This window comes from Mya arenaria, chromosome 7, assembly GCF_026914265.1.
Source record: "Mya arenaria isolate MELC-2E11 chromosome 7, ASM2691426v1".
Classification (NCBI taxonomy): Eukaryota; Metazoa; Mollusca; class Bivalvia; order Myida; family Myidae; genus Mya; species Mya arenaria.
In genome coordinates, this window is record NC_069128.1 from 33,310,655 (window position 1) to 33,336,358 (window position 25,704).

The 25,704-nt window shown below is 32.8% G+C and overlaps 1 protein-coding gene across 3 annotated transcripts in view; it reads left to right on the forward strand.

The window, feature by feature from the left end:
• LOC128240666 (cTAGE family member 2-like) overlaps window positions 1-25,704 on the forward strand; it is a 53,500-nt gene that overhangs the window by 20,211 nt on the left and 7,585 nt on the right. The window contains exons 5-12 of one of the 3 annotated variants that reach the window (XM_052957365.1): window positions 6,215-6,277; window positions 6,474-6,536; window positions 17,422-17,484; window positions 17,698-17,760; window positions 17,952-18,014; window positions 23,626-23,688; window positions 23,902-23,964; window positions 25,559-25,610. In XM_052957365.1, coding sequence (XP_052813325.1) covers window positions 6,215-6,277; window positions 6,474-6,536; window positions 17,422-17,484; window positions 17,698-17,760; window positions 17,952-18,014; window positions 23,626-23,688; window positions 23,902-23,964; window positions 25,559-25,610 — 493 coding nt within the window. Of the gene's footprint in view, window positions 1-6,214; window positions 6,278-6,473; window positions 6,537-17,421; window positions 17,485-17,697; window positions 17,761-17,951; window positions 18,015-23,625; window positions 23,689-23,901; window positions 23,965-24,031; window positions 24,095-25,558; window positions 25,611-25,704 lie in introns of all 3 variants that reach the window. The other 2 variants (XM_052957364.1, XM_052957366.1) reach the window with 2 other exon arrangements.

A 25,704-nucleotide genomic window follows, 5' to 3' on the forward strand; every position in this document is an offset into this window, starting at 1 on the left:
CAATTAAAAAAAGGGTTATCATAGTGACTTTTCAAAAATGATGGTATGTTAAAATGTAATACTTTCATATCTAACGAAGATGTTTAATTCTCATGGTAATGTAATGTTTAAATTATACCATATAATGTTTAATTTATACAATTTTATTTAATGATATAATAACGCTTTTCATAAACAGTAATATAATTTACATATATTTCTGATTTGAAACTCAGATTAGTAATGATACATGACCCACAATTATTATGAATGTCAGTATCGCTATTTCATAAATTATTTTTATAATACAAGTCATTTCCAAAAACGTGTGAAATATCAGATAATATTTAAATTATTTTAATAGTAGGTCGAATATACTTTTATAAGTATGTCATGTCTAACACGCACTTGTATAACCAAAACAAGTTTAGTTTGAGCTGTTTTTATTAAGTAAATACAAACCTTTTAAAACATATGTAAGCACATATACAAAACACAATAATGCACACATATTAATAGGTATAACTAAGCATTTTATTAAAAACAAAATTAAAAAAACTAAAATCTTATATAATGTTTCTCTTCTTATGAGTAAGTAAAGTGAAAATAATGCTCTAAAAACAAGACACATGTACTGGTATGTAAAAGTTATTTCCCATACACCAAATATTGTGTTTATACTGACACCGCGTAGTACTGACGATAGATCAAACTCGGCATCAATGAAGCCAAAACATAAACAACCGTTTCATTTATAAAAAAACAATGACTAAATCATATCATATCACCCGTAACGGCTCTCGACAAAAGTACGCCCCTCCCCCATCTTCATATGACACACTAAACCGAAAACCCATAGTTCACAGGTACATCACTCTTGTATACACCTATGTACTCCATTGTACGAGTTATTTCCCATAGACCATATACGATAACAAAAAACTAAGATTGCTCCCCAGCAAAAGGAGCTAAATCTTAGTTTTACTAAGATTGCTCCACCTAGTTTTCTACTACTAGTACCAAATAAAGCACATCAGGACGCCCAGAATGCAACAGATTGCACCATGGTTTTTAAAAGTTTTCTGAGGGGAATGCCACCGCCCCCCTCCCCCCGCCCCGAAGCATATTTATGAATGCACATAATTATAGGACTAGCTACGCCCCTGACATAATTAAAACCACAGTGTGGCTAAACAACACTAGTATGTATAACCTACGCAGTGATCTCCCATGGGAATGCAACAAAGACAAAATCCAATCATATTTGTTTTGGACACCCAACCCCAATTAGAATTAGTTTTTAGGTTAAGTTTAGTTTGAATATCGATGCAGAAGATAAAACTTTATACTTTTCTATTTTTGATTATGATTTCGTATAAGTTTTAAATTTTGTCAACATATCGGAGACAAAATACGTGAATCGGAGAGGTTTACAACTACGTCATTTCTTTCTGCTTTGTGTACCACGTGATACACAATTTCCAGGAAGGTAGTACAGAGTAATGTAAACAATTGCTACTTCTGATTAGGTTTTTGCAGTAACATTCACTGGAAATGATCTTCCTGGTGCAAAGATTCTCTCAGAATTCAGTTGTTGAGATAAATAATGGACACATTGCTGGTGAGGTTTAACTTCATCTAGGAAAAGACCAGAACAAATTAACAGGTAAGAATATTATGCAGTCCATGTATATATGTTCACATTTACGAAAATATATAATAATGTGATGATATGGTATGCTGTAGGTTTAACATAAAAGATTTAGTCTAACAGCTGCATTGGAATTATTTAATATATTTTAATATTGTTTCTAGTCCAGAATTTAGGTAAATATGCATATGAAATGGATTTATATCAGTTGGTCAGAAACAGGTACACTTTTTCTGTCTTATCATACAGCTGATCTTGTATATGTGTCCTAATGTGTATTTGTGAATAGATGATATCTAACCAGATACTAAATGTATAAAATAGGTTTCGATGTTTTATGATTAAGAAGTTCATTGCATTTATTTTTTCAGATGCAGTACCTGTATTAAAGCTGGGAAAGACAATGTCATTATAGTGTCAGTTGATGACGGATTATGCCAGTTGAACTTTAAGCGAATCAATGAAAAACAGTTCACAATGTCATGATTTATACAGAAACGTGTGTTACATAGCTGGTTCACACATAGTACAAATATATACTTGTACACATCGATGTGTTGTCAATTCAGATATTAAAATATAATACTAAATTCATTCTTGTGTTTCGTTAAAGTGTATTTATTTAATTTTAATATGTCTCTGCATGCCGCTAAAAATGGTAAAATGTGCAATTGCACTTTGTTAAACTGAAGGATGTCTTAAATCCCTCATAAGCAACCTCATAAGCAATTACTAATTCACCAGGCTCTAAGACGTGCGCAAACTGTGATGTTATGACCATGTCACTGTCACTCTTGCCTCCTTTATCCACATCCGACAGAAATGTTTTAGCACCAGAACCGAAATGCCGATAATACATTTCAAAGTTGCTTTATTTGTGAACAAAGAATACAGATTCCTTCACCGAAAAATGTAAACTCTGTGAAAGGGATTGGTACAAATGACTAAATTGATGAATGGTGGTGCCATTGTAAGATTTAAATTGATTTACATCATTCAGAAGCTGCTCAAATGACATATATTATATTTTTGACAGTATTTTCCCCCTATCTCTTTTATAGACTCTCTTGAGTGGAATCAGATTCACAGCTGGCCGCTGCATTTAAATTCAATTTAATTTGGATTAATGAAACACATGAGTAAGTTATTCACGCGTCATGGTCATCCTTAATTATATAAGTTAGCATGTATATGCATACAAACATATGGCACATTTCCTGCAAGACTTGATCAATATGAATAGTGTGTGTTTCTGTATTAAGGTGAGTTGAACGCTGTTTGTCATACTGCAAGAGGGCCTTTGAAACTTCAATGTATTCTTTGATACAGATGTAGCTCTTAGTTTTTAAGGCCTTTCTGTTTTGTGAATATTTATCAACCTGTCGTAAAATCTTTAATATATTTTGTAATCACCTTCAATAGTTCTAGTAAAATTGTTTCTTATTTAATACCACAATAGTATGTAATATCAATACTTATTCAGTTATAAGGTTTCTAAAAATTCAAGCATAAAAACGAAAATATTTTTATTTAAAAAAATCTTTTTGGCTAAATTACATTTAGTTTTCATTTTTTTTTTTTATAATATGTTGCAAGCTTAGGGTCTGGATGATCATCAGAAGGTCATTTTCCTCTAACAAAATGTTTACTGCATTTGTATGTCCACTTTTTAATTTAGCAACTGTGAATTCCTCTTGGCCACGTGCACATTTAAACCCTTTGCACTTAAATTGCATTTGTTTTAGGTTAAGGGAAAGGTATGAAAATTTTTATTTTGTGTTATAAAAGAGTGTTGTTGCTTTTTAAAAGGTAAAGGCTCCAAGTCCATACTCAATCCAGTTCAAATCTATGTTAAACAGAGGCAAGGTCGTACAAAGTTTGTATTACCTGTTACAGTTGCTATGGACTGTGCTTATCAGTAAATCTATTTTTAGCATATTGGCTGATTAGTAATCCCTTCTATACGCGAAATGTACCACTTTATACTGAAAACCTTGAAAATCACATGTTATGCCCCTAAGTTACGGCGATGGGACGAGGGCTCTGAAATCAATTGCTGGAAATGACCCTGCAAACACACAACCTCTTGTGTGAAATACATGCGGACATGGGTCAGTTTGAACTTTTGAAAGAGCTGAACAATTACAATTTTGCCAATCTACCATAAGCAGACATCGGGTATGTCCTATTTTTAAAATGTAAAAATGTATTCTTAAATGAAAGGGTTGGAATGCAGCCACACTGGTACGCGTTTAGGGAACATTTTTAACATTTGGATATTTATTTTGTTCCACGTACACAAATCGTCAAAGACTTTGAAGTGGCTGTTTATATGGACTAGGTTTGAATGCACCAAGTGTTTAAAAAAGTTTATTTTAGTACCGAAATGAATCAACCATACCCCTCACTTAGAGTAAGATGAAAAGTCCACTTTCCGCGGGAAAGAAAGTACACTGGAAATGTTTCTTTGATAAAATTGACTTTATCTTTTTATAAATATGTTGATATACATAAAATACATTATTTTTATAATTGTTTACCCATGCTAAATTTTATTTGGCATATTTATTATAGATAATTCTATATATTTAGGAACTCAGAAAGTATGTGAATGGTCTGGACTGGCTTCCTCGGCCGCTAAAAAGGATATGACATACTTTTAAATCTTTCGAACTTGAGTTTTTCGAGTGAATATATACGCGAATTGTTAAGGGTTTTGTAAAATGAACTTTAACTTGTTTTTATAGATTGTTATTACGAAATAAAGTATGGTGAATCAAGAAAAGAGTTAAAGTTAAGCTATTGATGGCTGAAACCAAATGTTGATAGATGCTAAAATATAGTCTTTGAAGTTCAAAATTTTGAAATGCGTTACTGACACGATTCAGCAAAAAGCTGTTTCACAATCAGTTAATTGACGTTAACACGTGATTAACCAATAACTTATATTAGGGTTAAAATATCCATCACCTTAGTATAAGTCCCTGTGGGCGAGTGGATAAGCGATCCGTTTTGGGTTTTTTATTTATTCTATATGTTTACTGCACCGGCATGGGCTTGCCCCCAACCTGGTTACTATTTTTTTCTGTAACTTCAGTACCAACAAGTAAAATAAATGCAATATAGTGTTTTCAGATGCAATTCAAGGAAAATTATTTTTGGTGCCAAAACATGGGATTTCTTTGAAAGGAAAAGTTTTGGCAGATACTCAGACAGTCAGATGACCATGATTCTATTAATAATAGCTTTTTAAACGTTGGGATTCTTATTTATCAGAGGTCGGATAATAAATCTAATGCATAGCATTATCGCTCTGGAGTACAAGAACGTTGTATACAGGGTATGTTTAAAGTGCACATGCATCTGTTTATTTCCATTTAATAAAACGTTTAAACTGTTTAAAGGAACTATAACATTATGAAACAATAATCGTATTACACATACCAGTGGCAGATCCAGGAATGGACTTTAGAAGGGGTACGTGAACTTAAGGGGCTCAATCTTTCCACATCGGCCCCTCCCTCAAAACAGAAATTTAATGGATAAAAATGTCGGCCGGGGGGGGGGGGTCTCCCCCAATTAATAGTCCGAAATAGTGCGTTTTTATCTTATTTTATTGAATTTGTTTTCGATATTGATTGACTGAGAACGTATAAACGGAAGATTAAAAGGGATGGGGGACGGCGCGCACGCTGGGTGCTACCCGTCACCCCCCCCCCCCCCCACCACCACCACCAGAGTCTGCCATTGAGTACATGCATAAATACCGTATCCGTAGCCTATAGGTTCGCCTACGGAATTCGTAGTCGGGGGTTCAATCCATGGCCCCTTCACATCGAAATACTGAAACACGAGGTACATATAGCTCGATCCCTTGCCTAGCGCTCGGTACTTTAAGGCTGAGAGTGGTTTAGTGGTGTAGGTATCCGCTTCTAACCCCAGACGATTTGGGTTCGATCCCCACCAGGGGTACCATCTAATGGATAGCCAGGAAACGGACTCAAGAGTGATCTTATCAATTTTCACTTTTTTCAAAATCATGCTTTTTTTTGGTTAAAACCAAAGTATATAGTGTGCTTGGAAAAGTGTTGTACTCAGTATTGATTTAACCAAGGAAAATTGTACCCGTGCATCGGTGCTTTGCAAAACAAAGGTCACTAGCTGGGTTTTTTTCTCGTTCACTAGAGTGATGATGCAAATTGGACATTACCCCAATTGGAGAGGCGTTTTTACAAAATCGAAATTTTTGCTTTTTTAGATTTTAAAATGTTTATTAATCTAGTACTAAAAGCATAAATAGAAATGTAATTTTCTGTTTCAAATTGTATTTTTTCCAATTGCTGATTTTTCCCACGTTTCAGCTCATATGGAGAATTTTCCAATTGGAGTTTGCCAAAACCCCGCGGAAGACCAACAATCAATTGGCGGCCAACGGGAGAAATCAATTTTTGAATTAATTTTTTCATACTTCTTAAAACATTTTACACTTATTAAATTTAGCCATGTTATATACAATTCAATAAACGCACTGCGTTGTCTATTTGTTTAAACTATTAACGTTATCTTTGGCCGTTATGCTTTTAGACAAAGAAGAAGTTTAAACAAGAATTACTGAAAGCGAAGCAGGGCATGAAGAATTCTGAAAAGGTGAGTTGTCTATATAAGCTTTTTAATAGGTAAATACATAAAGATATTACTCTTAAGAAGCTTTAGTAAAACTGGCTCAATAAGAAAACTCCATGTTTTTTATATGTCTAGTCAAAAATAAGGTACAGAACAGTCTAGTAAACGCAACTGATACAAATCAGAGGTGTGAGAACATTCCAACTCTTTTTCTTTTCAGACGAGGAGCGAGCTATGTGATGAGCTAATAGAAGTAAAACATGACCTTGACGATTTGAAAACGGTGAGACATTTACAAATCAAATAGTGTAGAAATAGATAGTACTTGTGGTAAAACACTGACTATAGTCCTGGCAAAAGCAAATGACTGTAAATGTGCTATTATTGACTTAAATTTAACAAAAAAAAGGTAAATGTGTTTTTTGTTTCATTTAAATGTGTGTTATTTTCCATTAGCTTCAGAAGTGAAAGAAACCATTCATAATTAGCGGATGATCGCATTGTCTCATGTGTTCATGAACGTCATTCCGCTTTTTTCTGTTTTTGTTTTGTTTAAGCAATACATGATCTGTTTCCAATTTCGCGCGTAAAGAGTACAATGCATTGTGGGGCATGTGGAATACATACTGATCTTTACAGTACACCGCCAATATTTTTGTTTACCAATCAATTTGAAGATTGCATTTTAAAATAAGATGTTTAAGTCACAAGGCAATGAATGCACCTTTTTACAATAACATACTTAATATGATCACTAGTTTATAGATTTCAAACTATTATAATTCGTTTGACGTTATGGCTTGATAGCTGGCTCACTGGTATCTTAAGCTAAGATGACGAATGTTGCGAGTTTCATTTAGTTTTCATTGAATATAATTCAGATGATTAACGCAGCGACAATTTTCACGTAATGGTCTCGCAATGTGTTTGGATACTCAATAGTTCATTCAGCTGTATATGTTTTGATTGTTCACGAATACTTGTGACATTTAAACATTTTGTATTATGATGGAAATGATAGTTCTTTGATGTTTTTAGTCGCACTATTTTGTGCAATTGTATGGAGGTTGAGAATTCGAACCCATTCGCGGAAAAAAGGACTGAATTTAAGTGTGATGGTTTTGGTGTAATTGTAAGGAGGGATGGGATTCCGAACCCTGAGCGCAAAAAAGGCGTGATAGTAAGCACACTGTTTTTTGTTTTTTTTTAGTTTAGTGTTGTTGGGGTCAGCTGGAACATAGGTGTGATATATGTGATACTGTCTATTATAAAATATTAAAATCCTTTGTAGTTACTTCCCCTTGATCAAAACAGAACACTTCACGTTGAACCAGAAAATGTTGGCAGATTTAAAGAAATGTTTATACATTTGAATATATATATATTTGGAAATTAACAACTTACCGTTTAATACCGGTTATCCTGTTTTTCAAACGTTTTCTTGATCTTGAAGCTGGATGTTCGAACTTTTGCTGCTTTCATACCAAACAAATTACAGACAAAAACAACTGTTCGAACATAAATAGAATGTTATATCATCGTTCAAATGTATTTTGAACTGTTTGTCGTTGTTATACATAAAACGAGCCGGAAAATTCATACAACAATTTACAGATAATCTGATATTTTTTACCCCTCCCACGCCTCAAAATATGTCAATAAACTAGCGTGTTCCTCAGCATTACCTTGAAAGTGACCTGTCTTCATGCAAAACAGACTTGTCTCTGACATTAAGATGACTGAATATCCATGTATCATGAAACACACTCTAAAACTAAGAAAAATGTCTCAAATCTAATGATTATCCGCATTTGTTTTGCTAATACATTTGACCTTCCAAATTTTCATTCATTAAATCGCGGCGTAGTAATTGGGTTATGTATTCATGCCCCGCTTAAAACAAAAGTGTTTTCGTTATTTTTTAGAACATATGTGCACTTATAAAACTTTATTGTTTACTGTTCATAAAAGCTTTTGCACTAAAAGACGAGCGAATAATAAACTATAAGAATGAAAAGCAGAGAACTTTTTATCAACAAACAGGAAATTGAAAAGTTGACAGCTAAAATTTTGCGTGAGGGGCGCCCCACGGGTAGCGGCGTAAATAACACTCTTTTCAAAAAGGGGGTAATTAGGAAATAAATTAAAAACCGATAAAACTCCGAAAATATGCATAAAAGAAACAGAAAATTTGTTTATTTTTGTGTAAGATCGTATTCAATTTCGCTCGTGATCACAGAAAAAATATATTTCTAAGTATGTTTTTCTATGACACTCGTGAAATAAATTACTATCTTACACTGAAAAAATAAAACAAATATCCTCTATATCATACATACCTCGTTATATAACTAGACCATTCTCGTACAAACCTCGTACAAGAAAGACCATTGATGCAAAGCATCAAAGGGCGCCGTTTAATAGTTCAATACCATAAGTAGTTTTAAAGCAATGCTCCGGTCAAGAAAAAACGGCAAAGGGCAATAATTATGTAATTAGCTTAAAAACAGCTGTAGTCATTTGTGCACTGCACTTCCTCTCGTTGTGCTAAATACCATTGAATGATGTTTAATAAAATTCCAAAAAAAGTAGTTTTCTAGTTTTGCTCAGACAGGAAAAGATATAAAGGGAATAACTCTTGCAATACGCTGAAATGGAGTTATTGTTCATGTACACTGCAGTTCTAATCATATAGGGGAGGGGGCAACGTCACCATGCTGGAATGACAACTTGTAGGGAAGAATAAGTTACCTCATTCATCATGAAGAAGTGATATGAAATAACAATTTAACAATTTGTGTAGTACTTTAATAAACATTATCATTTCGTCCGAAAGTTGCAAGCATAAATATAACATAATTATTGAACTGTAAAGTTGCAAACATAAATAGAACATAATTATTGAACTGTTATATAAAAAATGAACATTGTTTACTAGATGAAATGCATTTATAACATAACATGCCTTGTTTTTAGCTGTTTAATAATACTAATGTTAACTTCTTCATTTACATAGTAAAGAAGAGTAGAAAGTGGATGTTTTAGTTGATATTAACAAAAAAACAGCATGTGTCTTATTGGACAATGGGATTTTTTTCAAATATGATAAAAATAACGCATTCAAACTGAATATGTACCAGACTATGTATGAAGGAAATAATACTGTTTCTATTTTTCACAAAGGTTTTGAAATACAACAATGCACATATAAGCATAAATAGGCCAAATATGCAAAAAAATAATAGTAAACAATGTGTGAAAGTGATACTGAACACTTAAAATAATTTCTTTGTGCATTAAATGAATATATACCAGAAAAGCAATACTAAATCAAGTCCAAAATGTATAATAACATGAAGAACACCCCTTTATGAATATCTTCATAACAAATCAGAGTACATGTAAACAATAATCATTTATATCATTAGTATCAAATGTGTCCAGTTTAAAGTGTGTTTTCATTTGCATTAAATTACATTGTAATATATACCAGAAAAGCAATTATAAAAATCCTTAAATGTATAAGAAACTGAAGACAATAAAGAATAACACCCATTTATGAATATCTCCAAAACAAATCAGAGGTCACCTATATATAAAACAATAATTATTCGTATAATGAGTATCAAATGTGTCTAGTTTTTGTGTGTCTGTTCATTATCTTTAAATGAGCATCTTTAAAGTGAAACTCTTATTTGAAATCAATACATATAATTGTATATATAACACACATCAAATTGAATGAAAAAACAAAAACTACTTTCTAAATAATGCATTTACTGAAATATCGTTTACTGTTAACAAGCTTGTCACTCTGTCTATAATAGCAGAATGCATGACAAATATTAAATGATCAATTGGCGATTGCTAAAAGATTTACTGTGGTCTACTATAGAACCACAAGGCAGAAATACCATGTTTTAAGTTCATTCTTATTAGCAAATTGAACTCAAGATCCTTCATTAGAAACATTGTTGTTGACATCTATCAACCCATTTTGAAAAATGAAAACAATAATATTAATTATCATAAGTCTTATTGGGGAGTAAGAGTGCATCTTTAAAAATAGTGTGTGTGTGTTTTTCACTTAAATATGTAACAATTCAATTTGACAAATGAGACAAAAGTTAGGAAATAGAAGTAGTAATTGTACATAAAACAAAGCATCAACACAAATTGACAAAGCTCAATATAACAGGAAATCTATCTTATGAAAACACAAATCCTTAAAGGCCATAATTATTTGAACTGAATTAAGGTATAAGTAATACACACTTTTATAAAGCTTTTACGGACAACATAGTTATTATCATGGTACACTATGGGACTTTTATCCAAATTTTGAAGATTTTTTACTGTTAATTAAAAATATTTTGTCTTTATTTGATTTGTTTTCACATTATCAGAGATAATGAAATAAACACAACAGTTTCTGGTAAAATAAACTTCAGTTAACAGAAAAATTAAGTTCAACCGAACATATTATTGATACACATGGAAAAAATCATTTTGATTGATCTTATGAGTCTTCGGAACACAGCTGTATTGTGATGTTTGAAAATATATATAGCAGTTTTATAAATTCATAAAAAATAGTTAATAATAAGACAACCTGCTGAAATCATTTAAATATTTTCTATGATGTCTAATGAACAATTCAAAAGACAATTTATGATAGTTTACCGTTCAGTTTTGAAGAAAATATACATAATGTTATGTAAATATACATTTTTATATCTAATAAAATGCTTAAAAATCAACCTTTTTCTTGTAAAAAGCTCAATTGGACTTATTCATAAAATGTAATCATTCAAATAAATGAATTTTACTTATGATACTAACTCAGAATTCAGATTTAAAAACAATGAATGTACTTTTAAATTAAAATATGTAAAGAAACAAGAACACTAAGTAGGCGGTAATGTCCCTCCAAAAATGTCAGAGTGAAAGTTCTCAACTAATGTCTTTTTAATATTATAACATGTAAACAGTCTCTGTTGGTAATCAATGTCTATATGTTTTATTTAGTCAATGGTATTCTAACATTTAGAACTTTTCACAATAATTCTTCACTCTTCAACATTTGAAGTTTGGTTTGTTCCCATGCGTTTGTACTTGTAGTGTCTGCACAGATGAAAATTACTCAATGCTGAGTCAATGCTGATTTAACAGGTCTTTACCCATCTAGAATGTTTAGTGCTGTAAAAGGAAAAAAAAGTACTTTCTAACTAATTTGTATAGATAATAATACTGCCATACATATACAAAATAAAATATAAACAGTTTAATATTTCTCAACAATATTTAAAAACAACAACAATAAGCTGACACATACATGTATATAATATAAAGAAAATTACTAAATTTATCAATAAAATTCATCATCACCACCATCATCACCACCACCACAACCACTGGATTATTGAAAACAGTGAGTTTATAAAACAACAAACACCAACTCAAATATGTTTTATATGAAATACTCACATCATCTCTATCAGATGTGGATAGACATGGATGTCAACTCTGTCTCAATGATCCAACAAAGTATTTAATGCAGGCTGGAATTCTTCATATAATAGTAATATTCAGTCCTTTTCCTGCCTGAAAGAAATTAGACTTCTGATAATCAACCAACAGAAACTACAACTGTAAAATACAAATGCACATGTATTAATTATACATTCTGCACTAATATCCGTTTTAGCCAAGAGTAAGGGTTGGTAGGCACAAATGTGTAGATGTTGTGCATATGGTTGATAATGATTCACAACAGAATGGCGTTCAACGAGACCTTCACCAAGCAAATGAATGTCGCTTGTGTCCAAGCTGTTGTGGCTTCCAGCCCGAAACCATGTACATCTTTTAATACAGGTTTATTTTGAAAATATGCAGTTTGTAAACAAATAATGGGTATTTTTAAGTCTAATATTTTTCTAAGATAAAACAATCAAATAAAAGATGACATGCTCATATCATATACATAAATGATGTACATAAGTACATTTAAAATATGTAACATGTACATAATGCACCAGTCAATTGTAACCACGGCCCTCCAGGTCTGGGGATATGCCGGGGAAATGGACTGTGTTTTTAACTTTCAGGTGGCCTTGCAGTGCCGGGTGAATACGGTGGTTTTGTCTTTGAGCCAGATATAGCAGGGAATAATAATGCCTTACCTAGGCTCCCTGTGGTACGGGGCATATGGCGAGGATTTGACCATCAGTTCGTCCCCGCAGGACGAGGATTTTACCCGGGGTTGGCTGGACAGAAAGTCAAAGCCCAGCTATTCCTCGGACTCAAGGATACTTACATGAAAAGCCCTTTGATACGAATATCCCAATTCCATGCTGATTGTTGACATTAGTTTTTTCGACAGAAAATCTTCTCTTACGCGTATAATTCACTTATAATCCATGTTTTACTGTAATGACTCAAATTGTTAGATGTATTGTAATCAACTGTCAGTGTGCACTTTTAGTGTTTACTTTTTTAAACGTATATTCATGACAAAACCGAGTTTCCAACTATTAATCGACGATGTAGAAATTCCATTATTGACCTATGAATAGCGGGGAAATACCTTCTGGTTCTAAAAATAGCAACATCCGAATATATGTAGTGTTCTAAAAATAAAACAACTCGGGGGCAATCGTAATACAATTTTACTAATGTCACCTTCAACACATTAAAAAATAAAGTTAGGTGAATATCTAATCCAATATCGATTAAATTAAAGAAAACAGCTTACCTCATTATTTATTAATGCAGTAACATAACAAAACAACATAAAACATAATTATTCCCATTCACATAATTACCGGTCCACACATTTTACATTTCATTCGGAAGTCCTCCGAATATTGACATTTCCGGCACATATTATTACAGTTAACCAATCGGAAAACGTAAACGAAACGGGAACAGTTATTAAACTTATTTGTCGTTCTTCAAATATAATGTTTTGAGGATAAATTGAAGACAATCTATTCAACCACAAATAGCATTTTTAACACCCATGCAATCGCCATCCATTTGCATTTTTTAATCATAATAAAATAACAGTAAAACCCAACTGTCAATCAACTTAAAAACCGCTCCTACCACTAACTAAAATAAATTCCCATTCCATAATAGGCGCGCTCTCCAGAGCGGCGCCAATAATGATTTCAGCCCTAATAACGTTTGTTCCAAAAAATGAACCGCGACGTCTGGCAGGATAATTCATTGATTTTTTTTTATTTTACCAAAACAAAAGTACATACACTTTTTAAAATGTTTTAATAAAAAAAAGATTTAAGTGCAAATACTCAAATATTTTTCGTCTTGACTGATTGTTTGATTGATTACGCCGATGATGTCCTTAAACGAAACAAAACGCAAAAAGTACGAAGGCATTCACCATGGTGTAAGTGATAATACTAATAAGTTCGTCCTCCATCATATTTAGAAACGTGTAATATACATCTATATTTAACATATTGCAAAATGAACAAAATACATTTTAAAAAGCAAAGTACAATTTTCAACAGCTATTTAGATGTTGTATATTCAAGATTTGAATAAGGAAATATTGCAGTAAGTAGTAAATGTATTACCCGACTAAACTGTTTAGTTGATATTTGATTTAATTGCAGAACAATCAAACAGTCCTTATTATTACAAATATCGTTTGTTGACGAAACGAATAAATGTAGCTTATAATAAATAATTGATAACAAACGATAGTCTAACAAGATCTAAATCTAAACCTAATTTGGATCTCACCACTGATACTGGAACCGGTTTAAGCATAATTATTTGTGGTGGTAAGGAATGGATTGGCGTTGAAACTGCAACTGAAATTGTTGTAAATTATAGAAATATAAAGGTAGTATGGAAATACATTGTATATTGTTTGGATTGTAACTTATTGTTTGCAAAACAATTTTGGATCAATCACAGTGTTATATTAGTTGAACGTTAAATTTTTATTTGCAATATCAATTCTTCGGACATTTCGAAATGTTTTGTATAATATATATTGTTTCGGAAAAAAGACATACAATGTACAATACATAAAATATGTAATTTTAATTATTGTTTACCCATGCTAAATTTTATTTGGCAGATATATTAGAGATTTATATATTAAGAAACTCAAAAAGTATGAGAATTGTCTGGACCGGTTTTCTCGGCCGCTTAAGAGGATACGACATACTTTTAAATCTTTCGAACTTGAGTTTTTCTAATACATAAGCGAAGCATTAAAGGTTTTGTAAAATTAACTTTTACATGTTTTTTTATAGATTGTTATTACGAAATAAAGTATGGCTGAAACCATATGTTAATAAGTGCTTAAATACTGTCTTAAAAGTCCAACATTTTTAAATGTGTCACTAACACGATTCAGCAAAAGGCTGTTGCACAATCAGTTTATTGGCATTATCACATGATTGACCAATAACTTCTATTAAGGTTAAAATAGCCATCACATTAGTATAAGTTCCTGTGGGCGAGGTGATAAGCGATCCGTTTTTTTTTTTTTTTTTACTTTATTCTATGTGTTAACTGCACCGGCATGGGCTTGCTCGCAACTGTAACCAGATTATTTTTTAATACTTAATTGTATTTTAAAAATACAATTAAAGTATAAAAAATCAACCTGGTTACTATTTTTTTTCTGCAATTTCAGTACCAAAGATTAAAATAAATATAATATAGTGTTTTCAGATGCATTACGAGGAAAATTATTTTTGTTGCCAAAACATGAGAGAGTCTCTTTAAACGGAAAAGTTTTGGCAGATACTTAGTCAGTCAGTTGATCATAGTTCTATAAATAATAGCTTTTAAACGTAGTCATGCTTATTCATCAGAGGTCGGATAATAAATCTAATGCATAGCATCATCGCTCTGGAGTACGATACGTTGTATACAGGGTATGTTTAAAGTGCACATGCATCTGTTTATTTCGATGTCATAAAACGTTTAAAACTGTTTAAAGGAACTATAACATTATGGAACAACAATCTTATTACACATACCAGTGGCAGATCCAGGAATGGACTTTAGAAGGGGTACGTGAACTTTAGGGGCTCAATCTTTCCACATCGGCCCCTCCCTCAAAACAGAAATTTAATGGGTTAAAATGTTGGCCCGGGGGGGGGGGTACCTCCTCAATTTATAGTCTGAAATAGTGCATTTTTATCTTAGTTTATTCGATTTGTTTCCGACATTGACTGAGAACGTATACACGGACGATTAAAAGGGGTGTGGAACGGCGCGCACGCTGGGTGCCCCCCACCAGAGTCTGCTATTGAGTACATGCATTAATAACGTATCCGTATCCTATTGGTTAAGGCGTTCGACTACGGAATTCGTAGTCGTATTTTCAATCCATGGCCGCCGAAATACCGAAACACGTGGTACATATAGCTCGATCCCTTGCCTAGCGCTCGGTACTTTAAGGGAGAGAGTGGTTTAGTGGTGTAGGTATCCGCTTCTAACCCCTGACGAACCTGGTTCGATCCCCACCAGGGGTACCATCTAATGGATGGCACCTCAAAAATGACACAGTGTCATAGTTTCTAGTCAGGAAACGAACTCGAGAGTGATCTTATCAGCTATTCACTTTTGTCAAAATCATGCCTATTTTTTTGGTTAAAACCAAAGTATATAGTGTGCTTGGAAAAGTGTTGTACTCAGTATTGGTTTAACCAAGGAAAATTGTACCCGTGCATCGGTGCTTTGCAAAACAAAGGTCACTAGCTGTTTGCATTCTCGTTCACCAGAGTGATGATGCTACGCGTACCACAGTTAGTTAGATTTATCACGATCGAACATCTGATGAATGATAATGGCTGTTTGAAGTAAGTGCTTGAACTTTCACGGGTTATCCTTGACCGAGTGGTTTAAAGAAATACATTCGATATTCTCTAACCTCAGTCGATTGAAATTTAGCATTATAACCAAGCACAACCGAAAGTCGGAAGTGATGATAAAAAAACAAAATTAAGCAAACAGTTTGATTGTTTAGATTTATAAGTTAAATATGCAATTGGTTAAAACAGTTTTCTGAAAAGGAATACAATTATACAATTAATTAGCAATTATATGAAGACATGTACATATCCCAACTTTATTTCGCCCCAGCAGCTGTTATACTGTGGAAATCTCCTAGTGCTGTTTTCTCCAACTTCTGTGTTCCCAAACTTATGTAATCTCAAACTGGTGGATTTTATCAATAGAAATTGACTGTGGAATTTTCCAATTGGACATTACCCCAATTGGAGAGCCGTTTTTACAAAATCGAAATATTTGCTTTTTTTTAGATTTTAATAATTTTTATTAATCTAGTACTTAAAGCATATATAGAAATGTAATTTTCTGTTCCAAATTGTATTTTTTTCCAATTGCTGTTTTCCCCCCGTTTCGGCTCATATGTAAAATATGTCCAATTGGAGTTTGCCAAAACCCCGCGGGAGACCTAAAATCAATGGGTGGCCAACGGGAGAAATCAATTTCGGAATTAAATTTTTCATACTTCTTAAAACATTTCTTTTTAAATTTTACTTAAAATATTTCTTATTGAATGCGCAAACTTTCTATGTGACGCTTTTAAAGTTGATTTCTAAGATAATAAAAAAAAGTTTGCAAATAAACCGGATTTGCAAACTTATACCGGATACTGTTCATTCTTAAATCCTAGAGCATTTATATTAACTGTTGCACTGCCAGCCATTGTATTTGACACTTTTGGATAAAATCTTAAGAATAATAAGGTTAAGAAACAGTTTATGCTTATCTGTTACATTTGTCGTTATGACTGTGAATATTATATTTGATATTCCGTTATTTTCAAACTGTTGAAACGTTAGATGGACCTGAGTAAAATGTTTAAAATTAAACATCATTGAAGTTGTTCTGAAATACTTTCACTATAAAAAAACTGTACCCTTGTTGGCCACCTTTTCTGGAGAAATCAAGAACTGAAGTCCTTTTAGCCTCTTGATTGAACCTTTCATTACTCCTGTAAACTTTAATGTTAAGATTTCAGGCGGTAACATATGTTCTTGTCTTAGTTTTGTCGTGAAACTGGCCTCAGTATTAAGCTTTAATTGTATACAATTCAATAGTAATCTTTATCCAAACTGATATGTTACCTTCAATTTCATACACTGTTCCAGACACAGAAGGAACTGAATGATGAGCTGAAACGAGTGAGGCAAGACCTATATTATTCAGAAAAGGTGAAACCTGTTACAACATTTTGTTATTAATTTGTATCCAAAGATTTAAAGGGAATATCAGACAAGTGGAACTTTAACATTGGTTTACCACTGCTTTAAAAGAAATGAATATGGCTATATTATATTTAGCCATGTTATATAAAATTCGATAAACGCACTTCGCTGTCTATGTGTTTAAACTATTAACGTTATCTTTGGCCGTTATGCTTTTAGACAAAGAAGAAGTTTAAACAAGAATTACTGAAAGCGAAGCAGGGCATGAATAATTCTGAAAAGGTGAGTTGTCTATATAAGCTTTTTAATAGGTAAATACATAAAGATATTACTCTAAAGAAGCCTTAGTAAAGCTGGCTCAATAAGAAAACTCTATCTTTTTATATGTCTAGTCAATAAGGTACAGAACAGTCTAGTAAACGAAACTGATACAAATCAGAGGTGTAAGAACATTCCAACTCTTTTTTTTTCAGACGAGGAGCGAGCTATGTGATGAGCTAATAGAGGTAAAACATGACCTTGACGATTTGAAAACGGTGAGACATTTACAAATCAAATAGTGTAGAAATAGATAGCACTTGTGGTAAAACACTCACTATAGTTCTGGCAGAAGCAAATGACTGTACATGTGCTATTAATGACTTAAATTTTACAAAAAACAGGTATATGTGTTTTTTGTTTCATTAAAATGTGTGTTATTTGCCATAAGCTTCAGTATGTGAAAGAAACCATTTATAATTAGCGGATGATCGCATTGTCTCATGTGTTCATGAACGTCATTCCGCTTTTTTTCTGTTTTTGTTTTGTTTAAGCAATACATGATCTGTTTCCAATTTCGCGCGTAAAGAGTGCAATGCATTGTGGGGCAAGTGGAATACATGCTGATCCTTACAGTACACCGCCAATATTTTTGTTTACCAATCAATTTGAAGATTGCATTTTAAAATAAGATGTTTAAGTCACAAGGCAATGAATGCACCTTTTTACAATAACATACTTAATATGATCACTAGTTTATAGATTTCAAACTATTATAATTAGTTTGACGTTATGGCTTGATAGCTGGCTCACTGGTATCTTAAGCTAAGATGACGAATGTTGCGAGTGTAATTTAGTTTTCATTGAATATAATTCACATGATTAAAGCAGCGACAATTTTCACGTAATGGTCTCGCAATGTGTTTGGATACTCAGTAGTTCATTCAGCTGTATATGTTTTGATTGTTCACAAATACTTGTGACATGTACACAATTTGTATTATGATAGAAATGATAGTTCTTTGATGTTTTTAGTCGCACTATTTTGTGCAATTGTATGGAGATTGGGAATTCGAACTGAATGTACGTGTGATGGTTTTGGTGTAATTGTAAGGAGGGATGGTGTTCCGAACCCTGAGCGCAAAAAGGCTTGATAGTAAGCACACTGTTTTGGTTTTTTTTTAGTTTAGAGTTGTTGGGGTCAGCTGGAACATAGGTGTGATATATTTGATACTGTTTATTATAAATTTTTCTTTTATGCTTTCCGATGAAATATGGGGTTTTATCAGTGAAATAACAACAGCGAAAATATCAATTTCATATTTTCTCTGCAAAATAAGAATTAAAATAACAACTTTCAGAACTATTTTTAAAATCCCTTGTAGTTACTTCCCCTTGATCAAAACAGAACACTTCACTTTGAACCAGAAAATGTTGGCAGATTTAAAGAAATGTTTATAAATTTGAATATATATATATATATATATTTGGAAATTAACAATTTACCGTTTATTACCGGTTATCCCGTTTTTCAAACGTTTTCTTGATCTTGAAGCTGGATGTTCGAACTTTTGCTTTCATACCAAACAAATTACAGACATAAACAACTGTTCGAACATAAAAAGAATGTTATATCATCGTTCAAATGTATTTTGAACTGTTTGTCGTTGTAATGCATAAAACGAGCTTCCCGGAAAATTCACACAACAATTTACAGATAATCTGATATTTTTTACCCCTCCCATGCCTCAAAATATGTCAATAACCTAGCGTGTTCCTCAGCATTACCTTGAAAGTGACCTGTCTTAAAGCAAAAAAGACTTGTCTCTGACATTAAGATGACTGAATATCCATGTATCATGAAACACACTCTAAAACTAAGAAAAATGTTAAAAATCTAATGATTATCCGCATTTGATTTGCTAGTACATTTGACCTTCCAAATTTTCATTCATTAAATCGCGGCGTAGTAATTGGGTTATGTATATATGCCCCGCTTAAAACATAAGTGTTTTCGTTATTTTTTGGAACATATGTGCACTTATAAAACTTCATTGATTACTGTTCATAAAAGCTTTGCACTAAAAGACGAGCGAATAATAAACTATAAGAATGAATAGCAGAAAACTTTTTATCAACAAACCGGAAATTGAAAAGTTGACAGCTATAATTTTGCGTGAGGGGCGCCCCACGGGTAGCAGGGTAAATAACACTCTTTTCAAAAAGGGGGTAATTAGGAAATAAATTAAAAACCGATAAAACTCCGAAAATATGCATAAAAGAAACAGAAAATTTGTTTATTTCTATGTAAGATCGTATTTATTTTCACTCGTGATCATAGAAAAATTATATTTCTATATATGTTTTTCTATGACGATCGTGAAATAAATTACTATCTTACACTGAAACAAATATCCTCTATATTATACATACCTCGTTATATAACTAGACCATTCTCGTAAAAACCTCGTATAATGATTTCAGCCCTAATAACGTTTGTTCCAAAAAATAAAACGCGACGTCTGGCAGGATAATTCATTGATTTTTTTTATTTTACCAAAACAAAAGTACATACACTTATAAAATGTTTTAATAAAAATATTTTTAAGTGCAAATACTCAAATCATTTTAGTCTTGACTGATTGATTGATTGATTACGCCGATGATGTCCTTAAAAGAAACAAAACGCAAAAAGTACGAAGGCATTCACCGCGGTGTAAGTGATAATACTAATAAGTTTGTCCTCAATCATATTTAGAAACGTGTAATATACATCTATAATTAACATATTGCAAAATGAACAAAATACTTTTAATTCTTTCGAACTTGAGTTTTTCTAATATATATGCGAAGCATTAAGGGTTTTGTAAAATGAACTTATAGATTTATAGATTGTTATTACGAAATAAAGTATGGCGAATCAAAATGAGTGTTAAAGCTAACCTATTGATGGCTGAAACCAAATGTTGATAAGTGCTTAAATACAGTCATAAAAGTCCAACATTTTTAAATATGTCACTAACACAATTCAGCAAAAGGCTGTTGCACAATCTGTTTATTGGCATTATCACATGATTGACCAATAACTTCTATTAAGGTTAAAATAGCCATCACCTTAGTATAAGTTCCTGTGGGCGAGGTGATAAGCGATCCGTTTTTTTGTTGTTTTTTTTACTTTATTCTATAACCAGATTATTTTTTAATACTTTAATTGTATTTTAAAAAGGCAATTAAAGTATAAAAAATCAACCTGGTTACTATTTTTTCTGCAATTTCAGTACCAAAGAGTAAAATGAATATAATATAGTGTTTTCAGATGCATTACGAGGAAAATTATTTTTGGTGCCAAAACATGAGAGAGTCTCTTTAAACGGAAAAGTTTTGGCAGATACTTAGTCAGTCAGTTGATCATAGTTCTATAAATAATAGCTTTTAAACGTAGTCATGCTTATTCATCAGAGGTCGGATAATAAATCTAATGCATAGCATCATCGCTCTGGAGTACGAGAACGTTGTATACAGGGTAAAGTGCACATGCATCTGTTTATTTCGATGTCATAAAACGTTTAAAACTGTTTAAAGGAACTATAACATTATGGAACAACAATCTTATTACACATACCAGTGGCAGATCCAGGAATGAACTTTAGAAGGGGTACGTGAACTTTAGGGGCTCAATCTTTCCACATCGGCCCCTCCCTCAAAACAGAAATTTAATGGGTTAAAATGTTGGCCCGGGGGGGGGGGGGTACTTCCTCAATTTATAGTCTGAAATAGTGCATTTTTATCTTAATTTATTCGATTTGTTTCCGACATTGACTGAGAACGTATAAACGGACCATTTAAAGGAGTGTGGAACGGGCGCAAGCTGGGTGCCCCTCCCCCCCACCAGAGTCTGCTATTGAGTACATGCATTAATACCGTATCCGTATCCTATTGGTTAAGGCGTTCGACTACGGAATTCGTAGTCGTGGGTTCAATCCATGGCCGCTGAAATACCGAAACACGTGGTACATATAGCTCGATCCCTTGCCTGGCGCTCGGTACTTTAAGGGTGAGAGTGGTTTAGTGGTGTAGGTATCCGCTTCTAACCCAAGACGATTTTGGTTCGATCCCCACCAGGGGTACTATCTAATGGATGGCCTCTCAAAAATGACACAGTATCGGTTTCTTGCCAGGAAACGGGCTAGAGAGTGATCTTATCAGCTATTCACTTTTGTCAAAAACGAGCTTTTTTTTATTTAAAACCAAAGTATATAGTGTGCTTGGAAAAGTGTTGTACTTTGTATCGATTTAACCATGGAAAATTGTTACCGTGCATCAGTGTTTTGCAAACCAAAGTTCACTAGCTGTTTGCATTCTCGTTCACCAGAGTGATGATGCTACGCGTACCACAATTAGTTAGATTTATTACGAACGAACATCTGATGAATGAGAATGGCTGTTTGAAGTAAGTGCTTGAACTTTCACGGGTTGTCCTTGACCGAGTGGTTGAAAGAAATACATTCAGTATTCTCTAACCTCAGTCGATTAAAATTCAGCATTATAACCAAGCACCATTGGACGTGATGATAAAAAAATGCAACATTAAGCCAACAGTTTGATTGTTTAGGTTTATAAGTTAGATATCCATTTAGTTAAATCAGTTTTCTAATAAGGAATAATAAAAATACACATCTGAAGCAGTTGTTTATAACAAAACTTCTTTGGATTGCACACAAGATGAAATTGCCGATGGTATACGCGAAATCAGGTAACATATTGCATTGTAATACATTTACTTAAATAATCTACTATGTACAATTAATTAGCAATTATATGAAGACATGACAGTAGATATCCCAACTTTATTTCGCCCCAGCAGCTGTTATATTGTTGAAATCTCATAGTACTGTTTTCTTCAACTTCTGTGTTCCCCAACTTCTGTTATCTCCAATTTGTGGATTTTATAAAAGAAAATTGACTGTGGAATTTTCCAATTGGACATTACCCCAATTGGAGAGCCATTTTTACAAAATCGAAATTTTTGCTTTTTTAGATTTTAATAATGTTTATTAATCTAGTACTTAAAGCATAAATAGAAATGCAATTTTTTGTTCCAAATTGTATTTTTTTCCAATTGCTGATTTTCCCCCGTTTCGGCTTAAATGGAAAATTCTCCAATTAGAGTTTGCCAAAAACCCGCGGGGGATCTAAAATCCAATTGATGGCCAACGGGAGAAATCAATACTGGAACTAAAATTTTCATACTTCTTATTTTTTTTTAATTTTACTTAAACAAGTTCTTATTGAATGCGCAAACTTTCTATGTGTCGCTTTTGAAGTTGATAACTAAGATAACAAAAAAATAAGTTTGCAAATAAACCGGATTTGCAACTTTATACCGGGTGCTGTTCTTACTTAAATCCAAGAGCATTCTATTAACTGTTACACTGCCCGCCATTGTATTTAACACTTGTAGATAAAATCTTCAGAATAATAATGTTAAGAAACAGTTTATGCTTATCCGTTACATTTGTCGTTATGATTGTGAATATCATATTTGATGTTTCGTTATTTTCAAACTGTTGAAACGTTAGATGGACCTGAGAAAAACTTTTAAAATTTAACATCATTGAAGTTGTTCTGGAAAACTTTCACAACAAACAACTGTACCATTGTTTACCACCTTATCTGGAGAAAGCAAGAACTGAAGTCCTTTTAGCCTCCTGATTGGACTGGATTCATTATTCCTGTAAAATTTAATGTTAGGATTTCAGGCGGTAACATATGTTCTCGTCTTAGTTTTGTCGTGAAACTGGCCTCAGTATTAAGCTTTATTTGTATACAATTCAACAGTAATCGTTATTCATACTGATGTGTTACCTTCAATTTCATACACTGTTCCAGACACAGAAGGAACTGAGTGATGAGCTGAAACGAGTGAGGCAAGACCTGTATCATTCAGAAAAGGTGAAACCTGTTACAACATTTTGTTATTAATTTATATCCAAAGATTTAAAGGAAAAGTCAGACAAGTCAAACTTTAACATTGGTTTACCACTGCTTTAAAAGAAATGAATATGGCTACATTATATTTAGCCATTTAATATAAAATTCGATAAACGCACTGCGTTGTCTATGTGTTTAAACTATTATCGTTATCTTTGGCCGTTATGCTTTTAGACAAAAAAGACGTTTGAACAAGAATTACTGAAAGCGAAGCAGGGCATGAAGAATTCTGAAAAGGTAAGTTGTCTAGTAAACGAAACTGATACAAATCAGAGGTGTAAGAACATTCCAACTCTTTTTTCAGACGAGGAGCGAGCTATGTGATGAGCTAATAGAAGTAAAACATGACCTTGACGATTTGAAAACGGTGAGACATTTACAAATCAAATAGTGTAGAAATAGATAGTACTTGTGGTAAAACACTGACTATAGTCCTGGCAAAAGCAAATGACTGTAAATGTGCCATTATTGACTAAAATTTAACAAAACAACAGGTAAATGTGTTTTTTGTTTCATTAAAATGTGTGTTATTTTCCATTAGCTTCAGTATGTGAAAGAAACCATTCATAATTAGCGGATGATCGCATTGTCTCATGTGTTCATGAACGTCATTCCGCTTTTTTTCTGTTTTTTGTTTGTTTTAGCAATACATGATCTGTTTCCAATTTCGCGCGTAAAGAGTGCAATGCATTGTGGGGCATGTGGATTACATGCTGATCCTTACAGTACACCGCCAATATTTTTGTTTACCAATCAATTTGAAGATTGCATTTTAAAATAAGATGTTTAAGTCAAAAGGCAATGACTGCACATATTTGTATAATAACATACTTAATATGATCACTAGTTTATAGATTTCAAACTATTATAATTAGTTTGGCGTTATGGCTTGATAGCTGGCTCACTGGTATCTTTAGCTAAGATGACGAATGTTGCGAGTTTCATTTAGTTTTCATTGAATATAATTCACATGATTAACGCAGCGACAATTTTAACGTTATGGTCTCGCAATGTGTTTGGATACTCAGTAGTTCATTCAGCTGTATATGTTTTGATTGTTCACGAATACTTGTGACATGTAAACATTTTGTATTATGATGGAAATGATAGTTCTTTGATGTTTTAGTCGCACTATTTTGTGCAATTGTATGGAGGTTGGAAATTCGAACCCATTCGCGGGAAATAGGACTAAATTTAAGTGCGATGGTTTTGGTGTAATTGTAAGGAGGGATGGGGTTCTGAGCGCAAAATAGGCGTGATAGTAAGCACACTGTTAAGTTTAGGGCTGTTGGGGTCAGCTTGAACATAGGTGTGATATATGTGATAATGTTATCATACATACCTCGTTATTTAACGAGACCATTCTCGTACAAACCTCGTATAAAAAACGAGGTGAGTTAAACATGACGTTTGTTGCCAACAAAATGTTAATGTAATTAGTATTTTATCAAATGAGGTACATACAATAAATATGAAGGAACGCATCACGTTAAAAATATGCACGTCAACAATTGGAAAAATATCTGATACAATATTTCATGATCTGTTTAGGCACGACATACTGTCGAGGCGTAGTTAAAATGAACGAAGAAGACTTGGCTATAGTTAAAAGAGTAAGCAGTGATATAAAAATGGTATTGCATAGGCAAAAAAGAACAGTGCTTGCTAACAAATATAAACTACGTTGGCCCTCAGATGTCTATCTAATATGTATTATATATTTACATTAATTTTACATATTCTATGTTTTTGTTGTGTAGGTATTGTCTGAAATGCGTTGCATATGCAAACGATATTGAGTTCTTATTATTGATATATTATCTGTTTTAAGGAAAGAGCAATACTCCAGACAAAGTTTCCACTCATCAAAGAACAATTAAAATGTAAGTTATCCTTAAATAACTGATAACTACGTTTTGTGCAGGTACCAAAACATGAGTAAATTGGCTACGCGTTGTGACATCTCAATCTAAATTA